The 22,656-nt window shown below is 56.3% G+C and overlaps 1 protein-coding gene across 1 annotated transcript in view; it reads right to left on the bottom strand.

The window, feature by feature from the left end:
* PAX2 (paired box 2) overlaps positions 1-22,656 on the bottom strand; it is a 124,926-nt gene that overhangs the window by 76,461 nt on the left and 25,809 nt on the right. Inside the window, exons 2-4 of the mRNA XM_055793641.1 lie at positions 11,016-11,126; positions 7,169-7,337; positions 5,899-6,096 (exon numbers count right to left, since the gene is read on the bottom strand). Of these exons, the coding sequence (XP_055649616.1) occupies positions 5,899-6,096; positions 7,169-7,337; positions 11,016-11,126 (478 nt within the window). The remainder of the gene's footprint in view (positions 1-5,898; positions 6,097-7,168; positions 7,338-11,015; positions 11,127-22,656) is intronic.

Raw genomic sequence — 22,656 nt, 5'->3', positions numbered from 1 at the left:
GCGGGGATTTTTAGGTGATAAAGGGACCAATGTGGTTCTGAACTTCAAGATTCACAAAACAGGGAGCTGAAAACTTCCCAGGCACAATCAGTTTTACTTGCTAAACCACCTCTGTTGAGCTAATATCTCCGCAATATGAAAATTAGAAAAAATGCGGCTAGCTTATTGTGGTTCCCACCATACAACATTCCAGTGGCCAGATATGAGGAATAAGACAAAGAGAAATGCTATGAGCATTCATTTACTCTTTCAGCTGCAGTAACATTGTCTGTAACCTCTGCTTTATGAGCCTGTCCTTTATTTGCAATGATAAAAAGAAGATAATACCAGGTTTGTGTCTGATGGAAAAGAATCTGAATTTAAAGGAGTATATTCCCTGTAATGAAGCCCTGTGTGACCCAATCGCTTCCTTTGCTCAGCTGAAAGCAGTTGGCCGTAAGAAGTCTTCTGCCTTGAGGGCATGCCCTGATGCAGGAAATCCCATGGAAACCTGAGGCTCGGCATCCACCAAGGGAGAGGATGCCTGCTAGGATCCCGAGCTCCTTCTGTGCGCCCTAAGAAGTGCCAGCTTATGAGAGCTGGTGAGCTCTGTCAGGTACTGCCAGGCAAGCTTCCTTCACCCCTGCCTTGCGCCAACACACTGCCAGTCGGAGGCTAATCCCATCTACATGGCCAGTCTAATCCTTGCCCTCTCTATTGAGAAAACTGACTTGTGGCTACTAAATACTGGTGGTGGTGAGAGGTTTGTGTGACACACACACACACACCTGCTGGTTAAAACTGCAATTTCTCCCGTGTTCACTGCAGGCCATGCAGTGGTTGCTGCTTTTGGTCACTATGAACAAACTGCCACTATAGAGATACTCTGTACTCTTCCAGCATCTCCCTAGACTTATTACCTGTCCTCCAAGGATTCCAGATTTGTTTGGTGGGAAAGGCAGGGAGAGATCCACCAATGACTTTGTCCAGGGTGTCCTTTGGGGAAATTCTCAAGCGAGGCCAGCAAGAGTGACTCAGAAAGCTCAGCTTGCATAACATTGATTTCTTCCGCATATGACACAGCCCCTGCCCTAATACACCTGCCTTTTGCCAGACTCGGTTGTTTGTCTTGAGATGTTACATTTACCTCAATCAAGATTCTGTTCAATTCTGTCTCCCTTGCGTGGGCTAAAGCCTCAGCTGGTGTAAAACAACCTAGCTTCAGTTTTGAACCTTTTCTCGTTACGCGTGTAACTCCATGGGCATTTTCAGTGAAGGGTCACAATGAGTTTTAGAAAGGTAGCTAAATACTGTTATTTTCATTTTACAGATGGCAAAGCAGCCTCATAAGGAGTCCGTGTGACCTGCCCCAGATCAACTGGGAAGTTAATGGAAGAACTGGTAAGAGAAATCTGATCTCCTAATATGCCATTCTTTGGTCTAAACTACAGGCCTGCCCACAGCCACTGAAATTGGCCACATGCTCAATAATATTTCAGTGTACGCATGTATTTCACTGGTCATTATAACCTGAATCAATGTCTGTGTCTTTCCATATGTGTTTTTAAAAAGCGCATCATTATTGGAAACTTTAACTAGGAATTATTAGCCAATTGTTGTATAATGAAACAAGAGACATCTCCCCAAACCAAACGCTTAACACTGGGAATTAACATCTACCCAATACCTAAGAGACGACTGAAAAAACATCTAATGGCTTGACTGAGATAATATGTCTGCTAAACTCTGTTCTCTGCCATGGGGTATTAGTTAGGTCTGCTCTCAGGAGCTCAGGGCCCAAGGCATATCCAGAAGGCTGACGGAACTCCGTAATGCTTCGGATTCAGCATTCCCTGGCTAAGGGCTAAGGGGGAGTCCCTAATCCTGAACCCAGCTGCAAGAGAGCTGGGAGAGAGGAACAGATTGTGGGGGGAGTTGTTTTGCTTTGCCTTTCTGGACCTGTAAGGAATTCCTGTAAGGAATTCACTAATTTAACAGAAGCAGAAAATAACGCATAAACTACGGTGCCCATTGCATCACTTGCTGCATCACTGTGAACGTGTGTCCGTGATGTGTTCCATCCTGTTCCTACTGAAGTACACTGTGTAATTCAGATTCTAGGGTGATCATTATCTCATGAAACCTGTGTTCTGAGGCTAACTGTACATGCCGCAAAACAAAGGAAAATTTCTCATTAATATCTGCCTCCAAGTTCACACTTAGGAGACCGCCACAAGGCTTACAGCAGTGCCTAAGTCTGGTCAAAATATTCTAACCCAAAGTGACCAAAGGTAACTCGTTTGTCATCATATGATAGATGGAAAACTTCAGGCTGGCAGGGTGCTCAAGAAGCAAGGTGCTCGAGTGATTTGAAGTAAGCATTAATTGCTTACCAAAGAAATAAGAGCTTCTTAATCACTTGCCTGCTTCTCAGTTACGTGCGCTGTGTCTAAGTGTGTGTGTTTACATATATGCATGTATATATATATGTTTGTGTGTATGTGTGTGTGTATCTACACATACACAATAGGTTTATACCGTATAGTACCTAATGTGTGAAGCAGAAACAGGAAGGCTCCCACGGCAGAGATAACTGCTCTGTCTTGATCCTGTCAGTTCTGGTGTGCTTGCTTATTAACTAGTATACGCTCTAGACTTTTTTGCCATAATTAAAGGAAAATTACTGCATAGCAGAAGACTTTAATATTTTTCCTGAATCTTGACAGGGTAGTTAAGTCATGATTTTCACCCGAGTTTGTATCTGCATGAGTTTGGTATGAACAAGTTTCTGATAAATCTCAACACACGTCGCCCCAAATGCGTCCTGATACTCTCAGTGCAATACTGAAAGATCAGTGCAATGTAGGCACGGAGAATTCAGGTATCATGGAAAACAGATTTTTTAAATGTTTAAGGGAGACTTTTAAAATTGAACTGAAACTGCATTGCTTTGTAGTCTCTCACCCAAAAGCCTTTGTTAATGTTAGACTAATCCCCAGAAAGAAAGGAAAGACAATGTAATTAATACATTTTCAGAAAAATCTTGTAATAACCAAAAGTAATTTTTTTCCATGTACAAGGAGATCTCTGTTTTTAAGTGCACTACTCACAGCCTATCCAGGGACCTAGGTAACTTCTGTTTCAGTAAATGCCTCGCATATAGTCTCAAGATACTAAAGCGCTCGTGGATGTAGCTCTAACAGTTCTGGACACTGAGCCAATGCAGATTTTGCTTTGGAAAAAAAACACATTTTGCAAAAATAAGGTGCCAGGTATTTCTAGAAGGTTAACTTTTAAAATTGTCATCTATCTGAAGGTGCTCAGAGACTCGGAGTGTTAGATTCATTCCGATTTGTGATTGCACCACAGGTAAGGGATGTGCTGTTACAAAGGATTGACCCGATTCTACACATGTATTTTGGCAATGGGAGAAAGGAAAATGTGTCTTTAAATTGTGAACTTAGTCCCATCTTTACATTTTGTGAGTTTTGTGAGCTGGAGTCACAAAAGTCACTGGAGTGATGAAGCTTAAGCTACTCTCCATGGCGCCAGGATTGGGCCCTTACATACTATTTCCCATTCAGCTGCAGTTTTTCCCAGTTCACTCTCCTGTTCTTGCCTAGCACAGACCTGCAAATTTTATGTCCTGTGGTGCGATGGGCTCACCTCCTCACAGGTGTGGGTTTTAGGGAGCCTCATACAACAGTGAACAATGGGAAGTCAGGCCTGAACATTTAAAAGGAATGGGGAAAGACTGAACTGTGTGAAACCAAAATGCTCTTGTACCTTGCTGACTAGACATCAAATGCCATCACAGTATGAATCAAACATGGTGGGTCACAGCTGAGCCTTTTTAGTATAATAATACTTAGAGGCTACAAAGCACTTGTCCTTCTCAAAGCATTTTATAAGCACAATCTAACTGACATCTGTTCCCATTGCCTTCTGAGAAGGATCACTTTCCATTTCCATGGTGGGGAAACTGAGGTGCAAAACACCCAAAGCCTTGCCGCAAACTGGTGGCAAAGATGGGAACAAAACCTGGCGCTCTGCCTTCTGCCTGGGACATCGCACCCCAACACCAGGCGGCAGGTCCAGCAGGAGGGGCTGAGGCCTCAGTGGCATTTGGACGCTGACATCCCCTGAGCTAACCGGGGCATACAAGTGTGTCGGGTCCGTCTAGGCTATTCCTCCAAGAGCCCGCAGCCGTTCCTCTGGACTTCTGTACCACCAGCTTAATTCCTCCCAGGGATAGCCGGCTGTCCTTCCACAGCTGCCTTTGTAAGGTGTCTGAATGTCAAACTGTTATTATTTCAATACCTGACTGAGAGAGTAACAGAGACCTGGAGGTTTTTTAGGAGGGTGTATAATTAGCCGATCAGTATTATGTTACCCTGTTCATAACTTAATAACCATTTTAATACAGATGGCACACACAGGGATAATTTCCTAGGGTAGCCTAGCAGTATATTACAGAGACAGTGTGTCTGAGGGAATCTTTCTTAGCCAAGGTACATTCCACTAGCTAATTCTACCTGCTGTTTTCAAGATGATTTGGGATAATTCCATATCATTTGCAAAATATTAAAACCCATTTATATAGGATGCCAGATTTAGAAATACACAGTCTGAGTTATTAGACATATTTTGATAAATCTGCCATGAAAAGCACAAGACAAAAAATACCGCCGCATTTTCCTTGCTATTTATTTTTTGCTTCCCTTGCTATAAATACACCAGGTTTAAAAAAAAAATCTAGCTAAACTTGTTATATATCAGAAGGGCCAATATACTGACTTGTGTGTTTTTATCTGCGCAGACACTATGAAATCCTGCATGCATATTTACATATATGCTACGTGTGTTTATTTGAGCGGGAAGTACTGTATATTTGGGATTGCATGCAAAATGTCATGTGTGCTTACTCCGCCGGCAAGGTGTTTGGTGGCTGTGTGTGTAACCTCTGCCAACACCCCTGTGTCACTCTCTAGAGGTTGTGTGTCTGTGGGCATAGGCACAGGATCTGTACGTACATTACACTAAAACAGCGAACTACTTTTGCCGCATGCAAAGACTGCTGCGCGCTGCCGGGTGCGGGGTGCGGAGCGCGGGGTGCGGGGTGTGCCGCGCTCAGATCGCGGCCGTGTGAGCGGGCTGAGCGCCTCGCAGGCAGCACTCGATCACATCTATCACCGGCCTTTTTCTCCTGCATCGATCCTTTTTCCTTGCCTGTCATACGGTTATTTTTGTCACCTCAAACCCGAGACCTGAGTCCCTCCGCCGACAAGAGTCGCGCCCTAGCAGCTGGGGGAGGAGATGGGGGGATCCTTCGCTACTACGGAATCGATCCCAGCCGGCGGCCAGGGCAGGGATCAGCCCGAGCGGGGGTCGCAGGGCGCAGCGCTCCCCGGCCGGGGAAGGGGCCGCCCCGCAAGTGGGGGCCGTTCCTTCGGGCTAGCGGTGAGGAGGGGACCGGGGGGCGAGGGGAGCCTCCCCCGGCGCGGCGCGACGCGGCGCGGGGCTGCGGGCACGGCGGCGGCTCGGCGGCTCGGAGCCCTGACGCCCCGGCAAGGCCGGCGGCCGCGTACCCCCGGGCAGGGGGTGCTGGGGGGGGGCAGGGGACAGCCCGGCCCCGCCGCCCGCCACCCCGCCGGCCTGAGCAGCCTACAGCCTCCGCCGCAGCGCGCCCGCCCCGGGCCGGGCGGCAGCGCAGGCTGCAGCCCCGCGGCGAGCAGCGGCCAGCCCCGGGGCAGCCCCGCGGGGCGGGCCGGGCCGGGGTCCCGCTGCGGGCGGGGGGGCAGGAGCAGGCTGGGTCTGACCTGACCCAGGAAGGACTGGGCCGGCTGCGCCGTTCGGGGGGGACTATGGGGCCATAAAGAGGCGACGGGGACGCGAGCGGGGCTGCGGGGTTGCGCTTACCTGTTTATGGAGGAGACGCTGGGGACCGTGTCGTTGTCGCAGATGCCCTCGGCCAGTAGCCTGTCCCGGATCTCCCAGGCGAACATTGTCGGGTTTTGTCTCTTGTACTCGGCGATTTTATCCACTACTTTGGGGGTCGCCACTTTGGGTTTGGAGCCGCCGATCACGCCGGGCTTGATGCTCCCCGTCTCGTAATACCTGCACAAAGGACGGTCAGTGACCTGCCGTGCTCGGAACGGCCCCGCCGCCCCCGAGTGCCCGGCTGCCCCCCGGAGCGGCCCCCGGCCCCGGCCCGCCAGTGCGCGGTGCCGGTGCGCGGCGGCTCGAGTGCCGCATGGCGCGGCCTCCCGGGGCTGGGGCTGGGGGCTTCCTTCTCCTCCTTCTCTCCAGGGCTCGCTCCCGCTCTCCTGCCCCCCCCCCCCCCCCCCGCCTTATTTTATTTTTTTCCCTCTTTTTGTGTGTGTGAGGTGCCGGGGGCGCTGGGCTCGCCGCTGCCTCCCCGCTGCCCGCCTGACACGCACACGCTCGTTCCAGGCCCGGGCATCAGGAAACAAAACGGCAGCCCCCGCCGCGGTGCGGCCAGCCGCAGGCGAAGCCCCCCGACCGCGGAGACGGGCCGGGGACACCGGCAGTGCGGGCTCGCAGCACCCGGCGGGCTCTCGGGGCGCCGGTGGGGGCGGGGGCGCCGTTTGACCCCCTCGGGCACTCGGAAGCGGGTGCCCGTGCGAGGCAGCCCCCGCCGCCGGTGCCGCAGCTCTGACCCGGGCACAGCTGCACGCAGGGGCGCCAGGCCGGCCCCCGCCTTGCCTCCGGGGGTCTTTCACATCCCGTTTGGCGGCCATCGGTTACCGTGGGTATTTATTTATTTATTTGCGCCGTTGTTTGTTTATTTACCCGTGTATTTGCTAAGGCCGCTCACGGATTGTTGTGAGTTGGGGATCTTTTTGTTGTTGGGTGGTTTTTTGTCGTTCTTTCGTTTTTTCTCCCTCCACCTCCTCACCCCCACCCCAGTCCCTTCTCTCTCCCGCCCTCCCCTCGGAAATTGTTTGTCTTCCCAGGAGTTTCCAGACCCCGCCGGGGCGGGGGTAGGCGGGAGGGGCATCTCGGTGCGGCCAGGGGAGGGGGCCCTGCTCAGCCGCGGGGCCTGGGCTTCTCCGGGGAGGCGGCGGGGAGAGCCCGCAGGGGCGGGAGGTCACACCGGAGCGGGGGGGGGGGGGGACACGCACCGTTGCCGTCCCAGGGGAGGAAAAGGAGCTGCCTCTTTCCTTACCTGCCCAGGATCTTGCTGACACAACCGTGGCTGACCCGCAGCTGCCGGGAAATGTCACAGGGTCGCACCCCCTGGTGAGCCAGCTCCACTATCCTTTGTCTCACCACGTCAGGTAGGGGCCTGCCGTTCACAAACACCCCCCCGAGCTGGTTCACACCCCCGTGCCCTGCTGGGGAAAGAGAAATAAAAAAAACACAACAACCCACGCACACCAGAAACACACCGTTAGTCGTGGATTCTTTGCCACTTGCACTGCAAAATCTCCAGTCACTACAGATGGATGGAGGTGAAGGCAGGGGGTGGAGAGGGGGGAGCAAGAAGTGAGGGAGAGAGAGAAGAAGAGGAAAAGGGAGAAAAAGGGAAAGGAGGAGGAAAGAACGGGGAGAATACGAGAAAGAGAATGAGAGAGAAAAGATAAAGAGCGAAAGAAGAAAAAGAGAGAGAGAAAGAAGGAGGAGAAAGGAAGAAAGAAAGAAAAGAAAGAAAGAAAGAAAGAAAGAAAGATAAAGGAGGAAAGCAGGGAAGGAAGGAGAAGGCAGCGTGGATTTCCCGGGCCGGAGACTGGCCGGGGACTCTCCCCCCCGCACGCCGCCTCCCCTCCCGGGCCCGGGCCACCCCCCTCCCGCCGTGCCCGCCCGGGACGCCGGAGCGGCAGCTCGGCGGGGCCATTGTGCGGGGCACGGCGGCAGCGCCCGCTCCGCTCCCGGGGCTCGGGGGCGATGCGCTCCCCAACTCCGGGGCTCAGCTGCTCAGCGGCGCCGGGCAGACCCTGCCGCTGTTCCCTTCTCTCTGCTCCTGGGCTTTTCCTCTCGCCTTTCATTTTCTTTCCACGATTTTCTATCACATTGTCAATTACAGTTCCTGGCGAACCCCGCCCTCCCTTACCCCGCGGCGTGTCCCCCTGCAACGCGTCCTCTCCCGTTATTTTCGGATGCGAGTGGAAGGGATTCAGAGAGAAAAAGAGGAAGGGAAAGAAATATAGGGAGAAGGAAGGAGAGAGAAAGAAAATATTTTTTGTCCCGCGGCCAGTGTTCGTTAACAGACAGACCCTCTCTGTCCTCAGCTTTCGATCTTTGAAGGAAAAATCCTCCAGTTACAAAAAATTAATCTAACCGACTCGCACGTTCCGGTGGTTTTTTTTCCCCCACACAAGTCTAATTCAGGGAGAACTCAAAATGCTCCGTTTTCCCCTGTGTCCCCCCCCCCCCTTTCCGGGCAAAAAACCCGCTCTCTCTCAAATAGGACTGCTAGAGTCGCTTTTTCCCGATCTGTCTTTCCCCATTTCGAGAAATAACTTGTGGGGGAAATAACTCTGCACCTGCTAAGCATGGGCAGGAGGAAGGGAGTGACGGGAATAAAGGGAAGCACGGCGGCGGAGGGCGGCTGCCCGGGCCGGGCCGGGCCGAGCAGCGCTGCCGGCTCCGCGGGCGCTACCTGCGCGTCCCTGTCCGCGGCGCCCAGCTGATATAGCTGTGCAGCGCGCACTGCATTAAAGCTTTCCTTTCACACAACCCTAACCTTCTGTATCTTCCTCGCCAGGAGATCTTAGTTCGTTTTGCGGTTTGCTGAAAAATGATCTGTTTGTATTTTCGCTGAGTTTTTTTTTCTCCCCTGCTTCTGACACTGACTTATTGGCTCTGAACTTAGTGGAAACTCTCATTGCCCTGCGATCGATCCAAGCCCTTTCGCACAAATAGAGTTTTTTCTATCTCCCCCACCCCTTCAGTAACACCTCCACATACCCCCTCCCAGCCGCCTCGGCCAGGGCGCCGGCTGGCTTCCCCGTCCCTTCCCCGATGAGCAGGGGTTATTTGTTGCATTCTTTTGTTAGTCTTTCTTAAAACATACTTGGGGTTTCAGAGTGGAAAGGGGTGGGTGGGTTGTGGGGGGTGTATTTATCTTCCTCCACTAAAACCCGCGGGTATGTGTTGCTCTGCGTTTTCTTCAATTGTTCAGAACCCCTTCTGCACATGTTGCCTCTAAAGTTACAAGACAGCAATTTCTTCGGCAACTCCATGATAAATAATTCAAAGCACCTTTTATCACTCGCATTACAAAGTATTAAAAGGCAACAGATGCAAAAAAGATTAAAAATTAATAATTCAAATTATTGCAGCCCGGATATTTTTCACACAAGTTTGTTTTGCTCTGCCCCGTGGTTTCCTCGGTTATTTCTATCAGAGCAGTAAAGATATTTACGTGTATTTATCCGTGTGTAAGTGCCGCCGTCTGCACACACACCAGCCGGTGCCGCGTTCGTACAGCCCGTGCTCTGCTCTCTGTGTGGCAGGAGCCCGCGCTCGTACGTATTTTAATTGCTGACTAATATGGAGGTCTGTAGCTCTAGAAATGCACTTTAGGGAACAAATCAATTGGTTTTATTTATTTTTCATAATCGAGAGCCAGAATTGTTCACGAATCTCACTGGAGTTTTTAAAAAACCAGCGGCAGTGAAACGCCTCTTTCGGCTGCCTACATGTTCCGGATCGCACCGGAGGCGGAATGACTGCCATCGCGTCTGCACGCTGGAAACCAAAAATAATGTCTAATGCACAGACCATTTGCTGTTAAAGGTCTTCGAAAATGAAACGCTACATTTTAAGCAATGTTTCCTGGAAATCACTGGTTTGGAAACAGGAAGACAGTTACCTACATCCACGTTTGGGGATCTGATCGTGGGTTTATATTTCTGTGCCTCCCTTCTCACGGCAAAATCGGAATTTTTCAAACTTCAAGCATTTCCATTTTGCATCTTTTAGGTTTGTTTTTATGCAGGGGTCAGGGCGTGTCCTCAAAAAGTTTCGGTGTCAAAAGTTACAAATTGCTCTTAATTATTCATTTCCTGACTCAAGATGCTCTCAGTCTCGGCTTTCTATTCGGTTTTGGTTTTGGTTTTTGGTTGTTGTAGGTTTTTTTTCCTTCCTCTTTAATTTAAATCTCGGAATTATTTTCCTTCCGTGCGGTGAAATTAAAATTCCTGAAAATGCCTTGTTACAGTCCCTGGTAAAGGGGTCTTCTCGCTTTCCTTCGCTCCCCTATTATAGAAAGGTTCTTTAAAGTGAAAATACATCACGAATGCGCTTTCCTCTGTGCCAGGAATACATTTAAAATGCGCACCGGGCACCTGGTAAATAAACCAGGAGGGACCGTGGCTTCTCGGGAGCCTCCGAAGCCGCCACATCTCCCGGCCACACAATTGTCCTGTTTCCCCGCAACCCAGCCTTTCACCAAGCCCGGCCGAGGCGCGGAGCCGCCGACCAGCCCGCCGTGGATTTAAACCGGCGTCTCCCCTCTGCCACTGAAACCCGGAGTCAGCGCGAGCAGCCTCGGACCGCGGGGCAAACGGGGGCTCGGAGCCACGGCGGGGGTCGGGGGACCCCCGCCCGGCGGGGCGGGGGGTGCAGGTCCAGCCCGGGGCTGACGCGAGTAGGAATGAACTCGCGTTGTCTGAGGGGCGATGGGGAAAGTGCCTTTGCGGAGGAGAGGTCTGGTTCGGGGTGTGTGTGTGTGTTTTCTTTCGCACACACACGGCACGCAGCGCAGGCACGGTCGCACACAGCCCCCTGCCCCCCGGGCTGGGGATCCTGGCCCCCGCCCCGCCCCTGGCACGGAGCTCCGTTCCCCCCGGGCCCGGGGCTGCCCGGGACCCTGGCTCTGCCGCCGCGGCCGGCCGTGCCCGTCCTGCCTGCTGAGCGGCTCTGAGCCCGGGCTTGGCCGCGGGAGGAGAGGCTGGCGGGGAAGGGATGGACCCGGAGGAGGATCAGGCGAGGAAGAATGGTTGGGGAAGGAGGAATGGAGGGATGAGAAGGAGGGAGAGCAGCAGAAGGAGCCGGGCTCCAGTACTCACGGTGCATTGCTGAGAAGGGGTCTGCCTTGCAGTGCATATCCATGGGGAGGCAAAGGAAGGGGAAGAAATCGGCTGAAGCCGCCGTGTCGCCTCTAAAACTCAACTTCAAGACTTAGGGGAGAAAAAAAAAAACAACACCAAAAAAAAAAAACAAAACCCAAACCAAACAAAAAAATAAAACACAGAAGGAGAGGATAGGAGGGGAGCGGCGGGCTGCGCTGGCCCCCCTGCCCGGTGGAGCGGGGCGCGAAGTACTTTCCGGGGGGCGGGAGGGCTGCGCCGGCTCTGGGGGGCCGGAGCGGTGGGGCCGGCGGAGTCAGCAGAGTCCGTGGGAGCGAGGGGCTGGCGGCGCCGGGGGGCAGGTGGGTGTCATGGCTGGGAGGGCTCAGAGCATCCCCGGCGGCGGGGAGGGGGTGCCGGAGCAAGGTGCGGCCGGCGGCCAGGCGGCAGAAGGCGCAGGAGGACGCGGCTCTCCCTCCTCCTCCTCCTCCTCCTCCTCCTCCCGCGGTCCGGGGCTAGTTCATTTAAGTTCAAAGCGGAGTAGCAATCCCCGGGTAAGCGGCGAGCGGCGGGCGGGCGCGCCCCCTCCTCTCGGCCGGGCCGAGGATCCGGCGCCCGGCGGACTTTGGCCCGAGGTGGGAAGTGCTTGCGAGCAGCCGGGGCCGGAGACTGGAGCCTCCGCTCCCGGTGTGTGTCTCTCTAAAAGCCGCAGCGCCCTCAGCCCCCCGCCCGCCTCCCCGGAGATGGATGACTTGTCAGACAAAGGCAATAGATTCCGACACTCTCTGATTCGCCAGCGCGCCGAGCCGAGCGCGGCCAGGAGAGGAGAGGCGAGGGGAGAGGGGAGAGGGGAGAGGAGAGAGGAGAGAGGAGAGAGGAGAGAGGAGAGAGGGGAGAGGGGAGAGGAGGGGAGAGGAGGGGAGGGGAGGGGAGAGGAGAGGAGAGGAGAGGAGAGGAGAGGAGAGGAGAGGAGAGGAGAGGAGAGGAGAGGAGAGGAGAGGAGAGGAGAGGAGAGGAGAGGAGAGGAGAAGAGAGGAGAGGAGAGGAGTGGAGACGAAACGAGACGAGAGGAGACGAGAGGAGAGCCGGGCCGGCGGCGCTGGGCGCGGGGGGGGCCGCCGCCTTCGGGAGCGCCGACGGCGGGGGAGACCCGGCCGCGCGCTCCGGAGCGCCCCGGGCCACGCGTGTGCGGGGCGGCACGGCACGGCCCGCGGCGGGGACGGGAGCCCCGCTTTGTTGTCACTTGCGGCTCTGGATCCCAACTCCCTGAGCGGCCGCGCACACGGCCCGGCGGTTCATCTCCCCGCTCACGCCCCGCTCTGTTACCGAGGTCTATTAGTGGGGGTGAAACGGGGCGTGGGGTGGTCGGTGCACGCCAAGGGCTCCGCGGGGTGCGGCGGGGAGCGGGAGGCGGACGGGGAGAGACAGAGAGAAGGGAGGTGGGGAGCAAAGAGGAAGGAAAAAGGAGAGGGGCGAGGGAGATCAGGAGGGGAAGACATAAAGAAGAAAAATAAAGAAATAGAAGCCAGAGAGCCCGAGAGGAGGCAAGAGAGAACGAAAGAAGGGCAGGGCGGGCTCCTGGCACCCCTCTGAGCCGCACCCGGGCCCCTTGCAGCCACTGCGAAGTTTCCCCCCGCGCGCGTTTGGGGAAATAACAGCAAATTCAACTTTCCCCATCCCCGCCGCTTTTTCTCTTTTTCTTTTTCTTTTTTTTCTTTTTTTTTTTATTTAATGCTAGAGTGGAATTTTAAAATTGTTTCACAGGTAAGTCTGCGGCTAAAATAGACGTGTCTTTGACCTGGCAGAGCAACAGAGAGCGAGGGAGAAACACCTTCTGAGGGTGATAACCAGGGGTAGAAAGACAAGGCACGAATTGCGAGCTCAATTTTGGTTTTCAGGCGGCGAGTTCATCATCACCTGAAACGTACTTTCTCCTGCTCCTCTTTTCCTCCGTCATCCTGCCCCATCCCTCTGCTGATCTGTCACGAAACAGCCGCTTTTGTTTTCTAACTGGTTTAAGTAAAGAGTCTGTGAGAGATCTTTATGAAATATTTTCTACTGTCTCATAAATCATTTTGGCACTTCAGCTGATGCTTTATCTTTCTTTCCCCCCGCTCCCCTCTCTCGTTCCCTTGCGTGCAAAAAGGGATGGTTTGGGGAAAAATAATAATTTTCTTTTTTGACACCGCCGAGGGTTGAGCACCAAGTAAGGAGCGCTGCGCCCCGGCCCCGCGCTGCGCAGAGGCACGGCGGGCACGGCCCCGGCAGCGCCCTCCCAGCAGCGCCTCCGCGCTCGCGCGGGCCGGGCCCCCCGCCCGGCCGGGCCCCCTGCGCCGCGCCCGAGGGTCCCGCCCCGCGCCAAGTTCGCGAGCGGCCGCTGCGCTGCGCCGGCAGGCCCCGCTCCGGGGTCGCCCCCCCCCTCGGCGGCCCGGACCCGCCGGCCGCAGCTCGCCCACCCGCGTCCGCCACTCACCCGCCGCCCGCCTTATCAGCCGCTCGCACCCCGCGCCGGGCTGCTGAGCCCACGGCGGGGCCGCCCACCCGCGGCGGGGCCGGCCGGGCGCAGGTGCGGGGCAGCGGCGCTCCCCGCCGCGGCCCCTAGATGGCGCCCTCCGGTCGGCTTGGCGGCGGGGCCGGGCCGGCGGCGGGGCCGCCGCGACCCCCGGGCGCTGCCGCGACCCCCGGCCCTGCCGCCGCCCTTAGCCCCTGCCGCCCCCCGCAGCCCCCGTGCTGCCCGCGGCGGCCAACGGCCCTCCCGTAACCCCGCTCCGCCCGGCAGGCACAGTCCCCCCGTCTGCCGGCAGTTGCCCCTCCCTTTCTCCCCGGGCGCCCCGTCGAGCCGGGCCGCGGCCCGAGGCGGGGGGGCAGGGGCAGCGGGGCGCGCCCCGCGGGTGGTACCTGTCCTGCCCGCCCCCCTGTCCAGCGCCCCGGTCGGTCACCCCCCGCCTGTGCCCTCAGGAGCGCTGGGGCGTCCGCCTCGCCTCCCGCGGGGATTCTGCGGGCCCTTGTAACTGTTGATTGTATGGCGAGCAGATAACAGCCCGGGGGGGGGCGGGGGGCGAGCCCCGAATCTCCCCCCAGGAATGTGTTTTGCCGTAGTTTCCTCCCTCCCTGGTGCTGTTTCCCCATCTCAGTGAGGAGAACGGCAGGAGTGAGGGACGCGAGAAACACACCGTGAGCCCTCTGCGAGTCTTGAGTCCCGCGGTGCGGAGGAACCTGTGGAAACGGGGGAGCCTGGTAGAACGGGACCGTTCTCTTAGGAAAGGAAGGCAAGGAGGAAGGGAAAGGGAAAAAGAAAGGGGAAAAGGAAAGGGGAAAGGAAGGGAAAGGAAGGGAAAAGAAGAAGGAAAAAGCTCCTCACTTGCTGTCCCCTACCCTCACCACGCATACCACAGTATCACCTGGTACCCCATCCCGCACCAGACTTCCTGGAAGAATTGCTTTGTCAACATTTAAATCCACCGAACAATTTCTGTCTGCCCAAAGTAAAAATACCGGCCTGTCCCCACGGCCCCGGCACGGCTCTGTTCCCTGCGGGACCGGGTGAGGCCGAGACCGTGGGCTTCTTCCTGCTCCCGCAGCTCCACATGCATCTCCCCAGCCCTATTCCCACTTCACCCGCCTTGGGTGCATTTTTTCCTCATCCCACTTCAAATGAACCTTTCCATCTCTCCTCTTTCTCTTTTTTCTTTTCTTTTCTTTTCTTTTCTTTTCTTTTCTTTTCTTTTCTTTTCTTTTCTTTTCTTTTCTTTTCTTTTCTTTTCTTTTCTTCTCTTTTCGTTTCTTTTCTTTTCGTTTCGTTTTGTTTCGTTTTTCTTTTCTGTTCTTTTCTGTTCTTTTCTCTTTTCATATCTTCTTTTTTTCTCTTCTCTTTTCATCTCTTTTCCCTTCTCTTCTTTTTTTTTTTTTTTTTTGTTTTCTCTTCTCTTTTTCTCCCCCCTTTTATTTCTTTTACTCTTTCTCAAAGAGGATCTAAGGATCTCCCCTTCTTCGCAAACCCAGACCCCCCCCCTTCCTCCCAGCTAGGAACATTTACACTTCAAAAGAGACGGCTGCCTTTCTGCGGAACTTTCAAGAAAAATAAACTTTTGGGGGGAGTTGCTGCGATAGCTATCTTTCGATCTGCTTCGTTAGCCGGCTTTCTCCAGCTGATCCAGCCGAAATCTTCTCCACTGATCCTGTTCCCACCCCCGGCCCCAATACACATACCCGGAGGGCCCTGTCAGCTCCCTCCAAGGCCTTTGCGGTTGCCCCGTGCTCCTTGGCTTGGCCAACCTGCCGTGCTGGCCGTGTCCCTGGGATGCGGGTGGAACAAGTGTTGTTCCTGGCGTTTTCCTCACCGCCGGCTGCTGGCCCTGGGAAGGGCGCTCGGGCCGGGAACAATGCGGGAGGTGACGGGAGCCCCTGGGAGAAGCCAGGCCTGCAGCAAAGCCCTCATGTCTACCATCATCATCCTCTCTGGGGCCAGGGCTTGTGCCCAGCTTGGCTCCCAGTTTTCTACAGGTTTTCTGTCACTGGTTATGCTGGAAACCAGCTAAACGCGACCTTAGCTAGTGGGATGGCATGCAGAGGATGCAGAATTTTTGTGTTGACCTTGCATCGAGGTGCCATGAGTCCCTTGGCCCCACGCACCGCCTGTCTTCCTCCCCGTGTGAGCACCAGGTGAGCATCTACAGCCATAGTGCTGGTGCTTCGGAGGTGGTTTAGCCAGGCCCTTGATGCTGCCCAACACCACGTTACCATATTTACAAATTTGCAGGAGAAATGTGCACTGACCTTCTGTATGTATTTTCCTGACCTGCAACAACTAAGTTAACCTCATGTGAGAAAGTTGGGGGCAAAATCCCTGGCTGTGAAAAGATTTTAAAAAAAGGAGGGGGGGGGCAGGGCTGTGGACATTTAAAGGAAGGAGTTGGCATGTGTGTGAGTGTGAGAAGGGTCTTCAAGGAAGGGAGTGCTTTGATAAAACCTTCCCAGGCGACTTTTGGGGTGCTTTGTCTAAGGACAGAGTGATTTCTGGCCTGAGCAGACATCCTGCTGCCACTCCCCAGCCAGCACCCAGGGGAAGGGGGTGTCTGGACCAGGGATCACTCCTTCGCTATGAGGGGTGCTGGGGTCTGATCTTCCCGGGAGAGAGGGCGATGGGGCAGGGACGAGGTGCCAGGCAGCGGTGTGGAGATGTGGGAGCAAGATCAAAGCTGCCTGAGAGGTTTTCCCCGGGCCGGGCAGGGCGAGGGGAGTGGAGCAGGACCCTGCCGGCTGCCCCCCCAGCTGCTCTGCCCAGGAGACCCAAGATTGCTCTCGGTGGCTGAGTTTAACAAATAAGCACGAAGTTAGATTTTAAATGAACAATTAATAAAAAAGAGAGAGCAAAAAGAATAAAAGATGCCCATCGTTCCCCTCCCCCTGTGTCTCTGAGCCCCTCTCCCCCTCTCCCTCTCTCTCCCCCTCTCAGCACCTCTGGTCACGTTGGAGGATGAGTTTTTGGAGAGCTTCTGGTACAATATGGAGCACCACGGGCTGCAATTTCACACTCCACAGCACATTCCCCCTAAAGCTACTTTCTTTTTTTCCCATCTAAGACCCCCTCATGTCTCCCCCTCTCCCTTTCTCTCACTCCTTTGTGAGCCATGGGTGGGTTGCATGTCTGGGGGGCGCCGGGGCCGCGCGGAGGCCGGCGGACGGGCCCTGCCGGCGGGCGGGTGCGTGTGTGCGCGGGGGGCCGCGCTCCCCCTGCCCTGCCTGCTGCTGGCTTTTCCCTGCTCTGCATTTGTTTGCCCTGAATGGTAATAGCCCACGTGTGCTGCTCTTTATTCAGTCACCAACACTTTAACCTCTCCTCTTTACAAGAGAGCGTTTGCCACAAAAACGAGACAAGCCGGAGACCTTTTGCAGCCTCATTGGGGGTGGGGGTGAGGGGGTGGGGGGTGGGGAGAAAGAAAGAGTTGGGGGGAAAAGCCAACAATGTGAAGAGACACTTCTGCAACAAAGCCAGCTCTCAGCGCACGGGGCCGGCCGGAGCTGGGGCGAGTCGCCAAGCCTCCCGGGCACAGACACATGGGGCCGGGGCCGGCCTGGGCGCAGCCCGCCGGCCCAGCCTCGCCCTCCCCAGGCGGGTAGGCAGGGAGAGGGCTCCTGGCTCCCGGCTCCCGACTCCCGGCGCCGGGCCTGGGCCTCGCTCCGGCCCCGGGCTGGGGCAGCTCTCGCCGCCACGGGGGCCCGGCCCCGGCTCGGCCGCCCGCTCGCCACGAAGCCGCCGCCGCGGAGCGCTGCCTTTGTCTGTGCCCCGGCCCTGCTACCCCTCTGCCTGCCCACAGCGGGGCTGGGGGCGAGCGCGGGGGGCCGTGCTGCGCCTGGCCCAAAGGAGCTGGCCCAGATCTGAACCCTCCCGGCCCTCTGGTGATGGGAGGCTGCGGCGCTGGCGAGGCCCAGCTGCCTCTTCCCTTTGCCCTGGGCTACCGCCGGGGAGGAGGCGTGGGAGCCCCCCTCTGCCTGCCTCCTCCTCCCTCCGCGCTGGAGATGTCTTTTTTTTGTCCTCCTCTAATTTCTCCATAAAACTCCCGATGAGTGAATTAGACGCTTATTAAAGTCTCCTTTTAATCAGCAGTAGTGGGAGACCCTCCCTCCCTCCCTCTCTCTGCCCGTCCAAGGTTAGTTTGCCTCCGGGCCATTTGCAAATGTTAGGATTTACAGTTATCACACGCAAAAACATTTATATAACCCCTAACTATAATACACCCATAAAAACGGGGAGGGAGCGAAAACTGCTGCGGATCAGCGAAAAACCCTATGGCTTGCCCATTAAAGTCCCCGGAAAGGGTAATTCCAGCAGTCAGAGGGGCCAAAGTGTGGTAATGACTGCCTGGGATTCCCATCGCCAAACTGGTGGCACAAAGGGACCCGCGGGGAGCGGGGCGGCCGCTGCGCTCCGCGTCCTGCGCGGGGCCGGGGGAAGTTGGGCGCAGGCTTCTCCACACATGCATTAGAAAGTGATAGATATGCCTCCAGACTTTATTTCTCCTTTCTCTCTTTCTCTCCTGCTCTGCTTCTTTCCCTCTGTGTCCGTCGTCCCGTCCCCCCCCCTTTCCCTCTTTCTCGCCTTCTCTCTCCTTTCTTTTCTTTCTTTCTCTCCTTTCTCTCAGCTTCTTTCTCCCTTTCTTTCTTTCTCTCTGTCTTTCTCTCTCTCTCCCCCTTCTCTCTTCCCATCTTTCTTCCTTTCCCTCTCCCCTGCCCGTCTTCTTTCCCTTCCCCGCCAAGCTAAGCCCGGACAATTTCTATACACACACGAACCCACCTCCCCAGAGAAAGTTGCCCCGGCCGCGTTCCTGGCAGCGCTCCTCAAGCCCCGTTGCGAGCCCTGGCGCGGCCCCCGCTTCCCCCCGCCAGGGCCGGCTCCCGGGCCGCGGGGCCGCGCCGGAGCGGGGCCGGGAAGGCAGGCTGCTCTCCGCCGCCGAACAAAGGCTGGGCACGCACCAACAAAGGACCTGGCGCGGCCCCTCCGCCCGGTGCGAGCGCCGCAGGTGAGCGCTGGGGCTCGCCCGGCCGGGCGCGGGGGTCCTGCTCGCGGAGCAGTGCCGGCACCGGCGGGAGGGGAGCGGGGGTCTGCGGGGCTTCAGGAGAAACTGCTCGTAAGTCGGTGGGGAAACTTTCTCTCCCCTCCCCTCTTTCTGGGAAAGCCGGCAGCCCGGGCGGTTTCAGTTCTCTCTCCCCGCCCGTTCCCTTCGCGCAGGGGGTCTCGGTCAGTCCCTTCCCTTCCCTTCCCCTGGCTGGGAGCCGCGACAGCCCAAGTTCGGCGCCTAATTAAAAAGAGTGGCAGGAAGAGTCATTCCTCTTTAACATCAGCTGTTAATGGCCTCGGAGTTTAGTGCATCTGAGGAAGACGCAGAGCGAGAGGCAGGGGAACGCAGAGTGCGGGGAAACGGCGGGGCTGAGGGAAGGGCAGTCTCCGGCGTGGTGAAGGAAGAGAAGGAGAAATCGAAGGAAGGAGGGAAGGGGAGAATCTTAACTTAAAAAGAGGAGCTGGAAGGTGGAGGGGGCGGGGAAGGACTGGATTGTGAGCCGACACCGGATCTCCCCGCCAGCTCCCCGGGATGCCTCAGCCGGGCAGACTCGGGAGAAGGATGGAGTCAGGGAGCAACTGTGCGGGCGAGGGCGGGCGGCGCGCAGCGGGGAGCGGGCGAGCGGCTCCGGGGCGGCGGGGCGGAGGGACGGAGGGACGGAGGGACGGCGGGGCGGAGGGACGGCGCCCGTCCGAGCCGCCGAGCGCTTTTCCTGGCTGCCTGTCTCGCCTTCTCCTCTCTTGCACCCTGATCCCTTCCCTCCTTCCTCAGCCCTCTGAAGGCTGCAAACCAAACGTCACCAAATCAATACGAACCCCGGCTCTGTGGGTGCGTGGGTGCGTGTGTGTGCGTGTGTGAGTGTGTGTGAGCGTGTGTGTTGATCCTGACCTGCTGGACTTCAAAAATCTGCCGCTTCCGACTCCCTCCCAGCCTGTAAGTTCAGAATTACAACCTTCTACATCTATGCAAACTTTTATTTATCGGAGAATTCCTTTCTCTAGGAGAAAGAGAAATTGTCACCATGTGATCGGCTAATTTCTGACACACGGGGCTATACCCCTCCCCCAGCGTGGGGAAAAAATATCTCCCGTGGATCTCTTTGAACTGTGCACAAGCCATAACTTTGGCAATGTATATACAATGTTATTTCTGCAAGGCAGATTTCCAGGGTTAGGGGAGGTGGTTGCATTCTGCTAAATGGATCCTTTGTGGTGAGTGCAGATTTATGCCCAGTTTTGATTTATAATTAAATTAGCTTCTGATTTGCAATATGTGTGTCTGTGTTTAAAATGTATCTAATCTGTGAAATTGAGGACTGAAATTGGGCACTTTAAATGAAAATTTACCTTTCGCCTCAAGGGTTTCTTTATGAAGGGATAGCCGGGAGGGCAGCGTGCAGCAAGAAAGCGGGGCTGTAATTTCCATTAGGAGATGTCAATCAATCCTTCTTTTCAATACATCAATTAATAAATCCGATTGCTGCTGCGGGCTGCTCCCCCCCGGGCACTCTTTCTGGCCGGATGGGGAAGTGTGAGGGGAAGGCAAACTTTGGCAGGGCCGTCCCCGCAGGCAGCACCGGCCCCCGCCCCCTGCCCCGGCCCTGCGCCGAGCCCCGGCCCCGGCTCCAGCCCCGGCAGCGCGGCCCGGGCCCGGTGGCGGCAGCCGGAGCCGGGGGGCTCTCCGCGGCGGGGCTTGGGCTCTGACAGGGCTGCATGACACAGCCCGGGGGCAGACGGGCCGGGTTTTTGGCCCCCACAGGGGCAGTGGTGGGGGTGTGCACACGCGGTTAGAGCCGGGCCTGGGCCCCCCCGCCTTAGCTGATTTATATTTAGGCTTCACTTATTTAAGCGACACTTCCCCCCCCCTCCCCCCCCCGCACTGCGTCCCACCCCACGCAGCTCTAACCCGGGCGATACACAGCGGCGGACCCGCAGCCCCTGGCTTTCATTTTTCACAGTCCGCAGGGGCCGGGGCGGTGGGGAGCTCCCCCAGCCCCACAGCTCGTCCTCTCTCGCTGCGCTTAGCGTGCGGGGGCCCCGCACCTGCGAATCAGCGGGAAATGGGGAGAAAAGGCTCTTTCGGTATTGGTGTTTGGTTTGTTTTTTTTTTCAACGGGTAAATACAGGAATTGCGTTGTCCCTCTTTAATTCAGCACCGACACCGACGCTCCTTCCCTCTGAGGTGGCGCTGGCAGCCCCGCAGCCCGCCGCGGTGGGCGGTGTGGGGGGGGAGGGGGCTGGGGGCAGCCCGGGGGGGGGGCTGGCCCGGCGGAGACCGGGCAGGTGTGCGGGGGGGGCCGGCGTCGGGACACGGCGGCACCGAGGTCCTCCCGTTGGGTCTCTGCCCTCAGAGCTTCACACAGTCGGAAAATCCCGACAAACAAAACCAATTCAATGTGTCGCCTCTCCCTGCCAGCGCACACACGGTATTTTGTAGAAATCCGGCTAAAGAAACGGCTGACTTTTCTGAAACCCCCACCGATGTAAAAAAGACGCTTAGAGGGAGGGAGAGCGAGCATCCCCAGCCTACTCCGTAGCCATCATCATCATCATCATCATCATCAAGCCTGTCCGTTTGATTTAAAAACAGCACGATGGGGATCACGCTGTCACTGAAGGCTGTCTCCTCAGCTTCCCTTTTTTTACACACACCCCTCCCAACCATACAGCTTTTTGCCCTCGGGTTTGCAGGCTGCTGGTGTCGGTGTGAGTTGCTCGGCACAAGCTCCTTTCGCCTGCCCCCCGGAGCGGGTGGCGCGGGGCAGCCCCAGGGCCGCGGTGGGAGCGGGGACAGCCCGGGAGCTCAACCTCGGCAAGGGAAGGAGTGAAAAGAAGAGAGAGATTGAGAGAGAGTCTCCCAGGCAGCTTGATCCCATTAGCTCCGTCCTTGGGTTGCATATTTATACGGTCTAGGAGGTGAACAGATGGACTATCAATTTAATTCCATCTTCAACACCATCAGAGATTGATTTTCTACTCGCTTTTAATTTTGCCATAATTAATTAGATCATTACAACTGTTTTCTATTGATCTCCCTATTTAAACCTCAGATGCAAAGGGACTTCGGCAGATCCTTTAAAAACACAGAAGGGAAAAGGAGCAGAGGGAGTTGCAAACTTTCTGAAGGTTTTTTTTAGTTTCGACTTTGAAGGTTTTCGGTGCAGAACAGAGAAAAAAGCCGCTGTGGCCTTTTCTTTCGGGAGGCCTTTTTTGTTGCCTTTATATTTTTCCTTTACGTTTGGTGAATCTTCGTGGTGTTTATATGTAATATACGGCATATATAATAGACTCTGTTGGTTCGATTATGAAAATATACGCTCGCACGTGTATGTGCGTATATGCGCGTATATACATACACACACAGCGTATTTGATATTAAGATTTACTGAGGCGGTGCGCGCGCGCTTATATATAGGGAATCTATCGACAGAAAAGAGATGTGTTTTCCTGAAGGGCGGGTGGTTTTATTTGCCTCCCGTCCGTGTCCCTCTGCTCGAACCGCTCTCCAGACGGGGGCACCTCACCCTGCGACCCCAGCAGCAAGGGCCACAGGCAGCGGAGCCGCGCGCCCCGGCCCCCCGCGCGCCAGGGCTCCCCCCGGCCGGCAGCGGCCCCGTACTGGCGCTCGGCGAGGTTTGCGTTTTAAACCTCTGTGTTCTCCCCTCCCCGATCTCTAAATTACAAGCAGCTCCATTTATATACGTGATTTGAGGGAACCAAATCCGCGTAATGGTGCCTTTACCGCAAGCGGCAGCGCCGGGGAAAGCCTCCTCTCCGGCGGGGTTTGTTTGAAGCTTTGTTTGCAAATCATAAAATTGACGACGGGGAGCGGCCGGGGGGGGGGGGGGGGGGCAATCCGGAGAGCCTCCCGGGCGGCGGGGCAGGTTTCGGGGGGAGCAGAGCCAACCCTCGTGGGGGCGATGCTGCCGCGGCCCCCGGGTCGGCCCCGCGGAGAGCGGCCAGCGCTGGGCGGCCGGTGAGCCCCGCGGCGGGGACGGGCGCCAAGGGCCCCACAGCGGGCCGAGGTCGGTGCGGGGAGTCGAGGAGGAGAGTTTAGGCGATGCCCTGAACTTTCTACGGACG

This window comes from Falco peregrinus, chromosome 1 (assembly GCF_023634155.1).
Source record: "Falco peregrinus isolate bFalPer1 chromosome 1, bFalPer1.pri, whole genome shotgun sequence".
NCBI classification, from domain to species: Eukaryota; Metazoa; Chordata; class Aves; order Falconiformes; family Falconidae; genus Falco; species Falco peregrinus.
The sequence above is the reverse complement of the archived record's forward strand: the minus strand, read 5'-3'. Positions and strand labels throughout refer to the sequence as shown.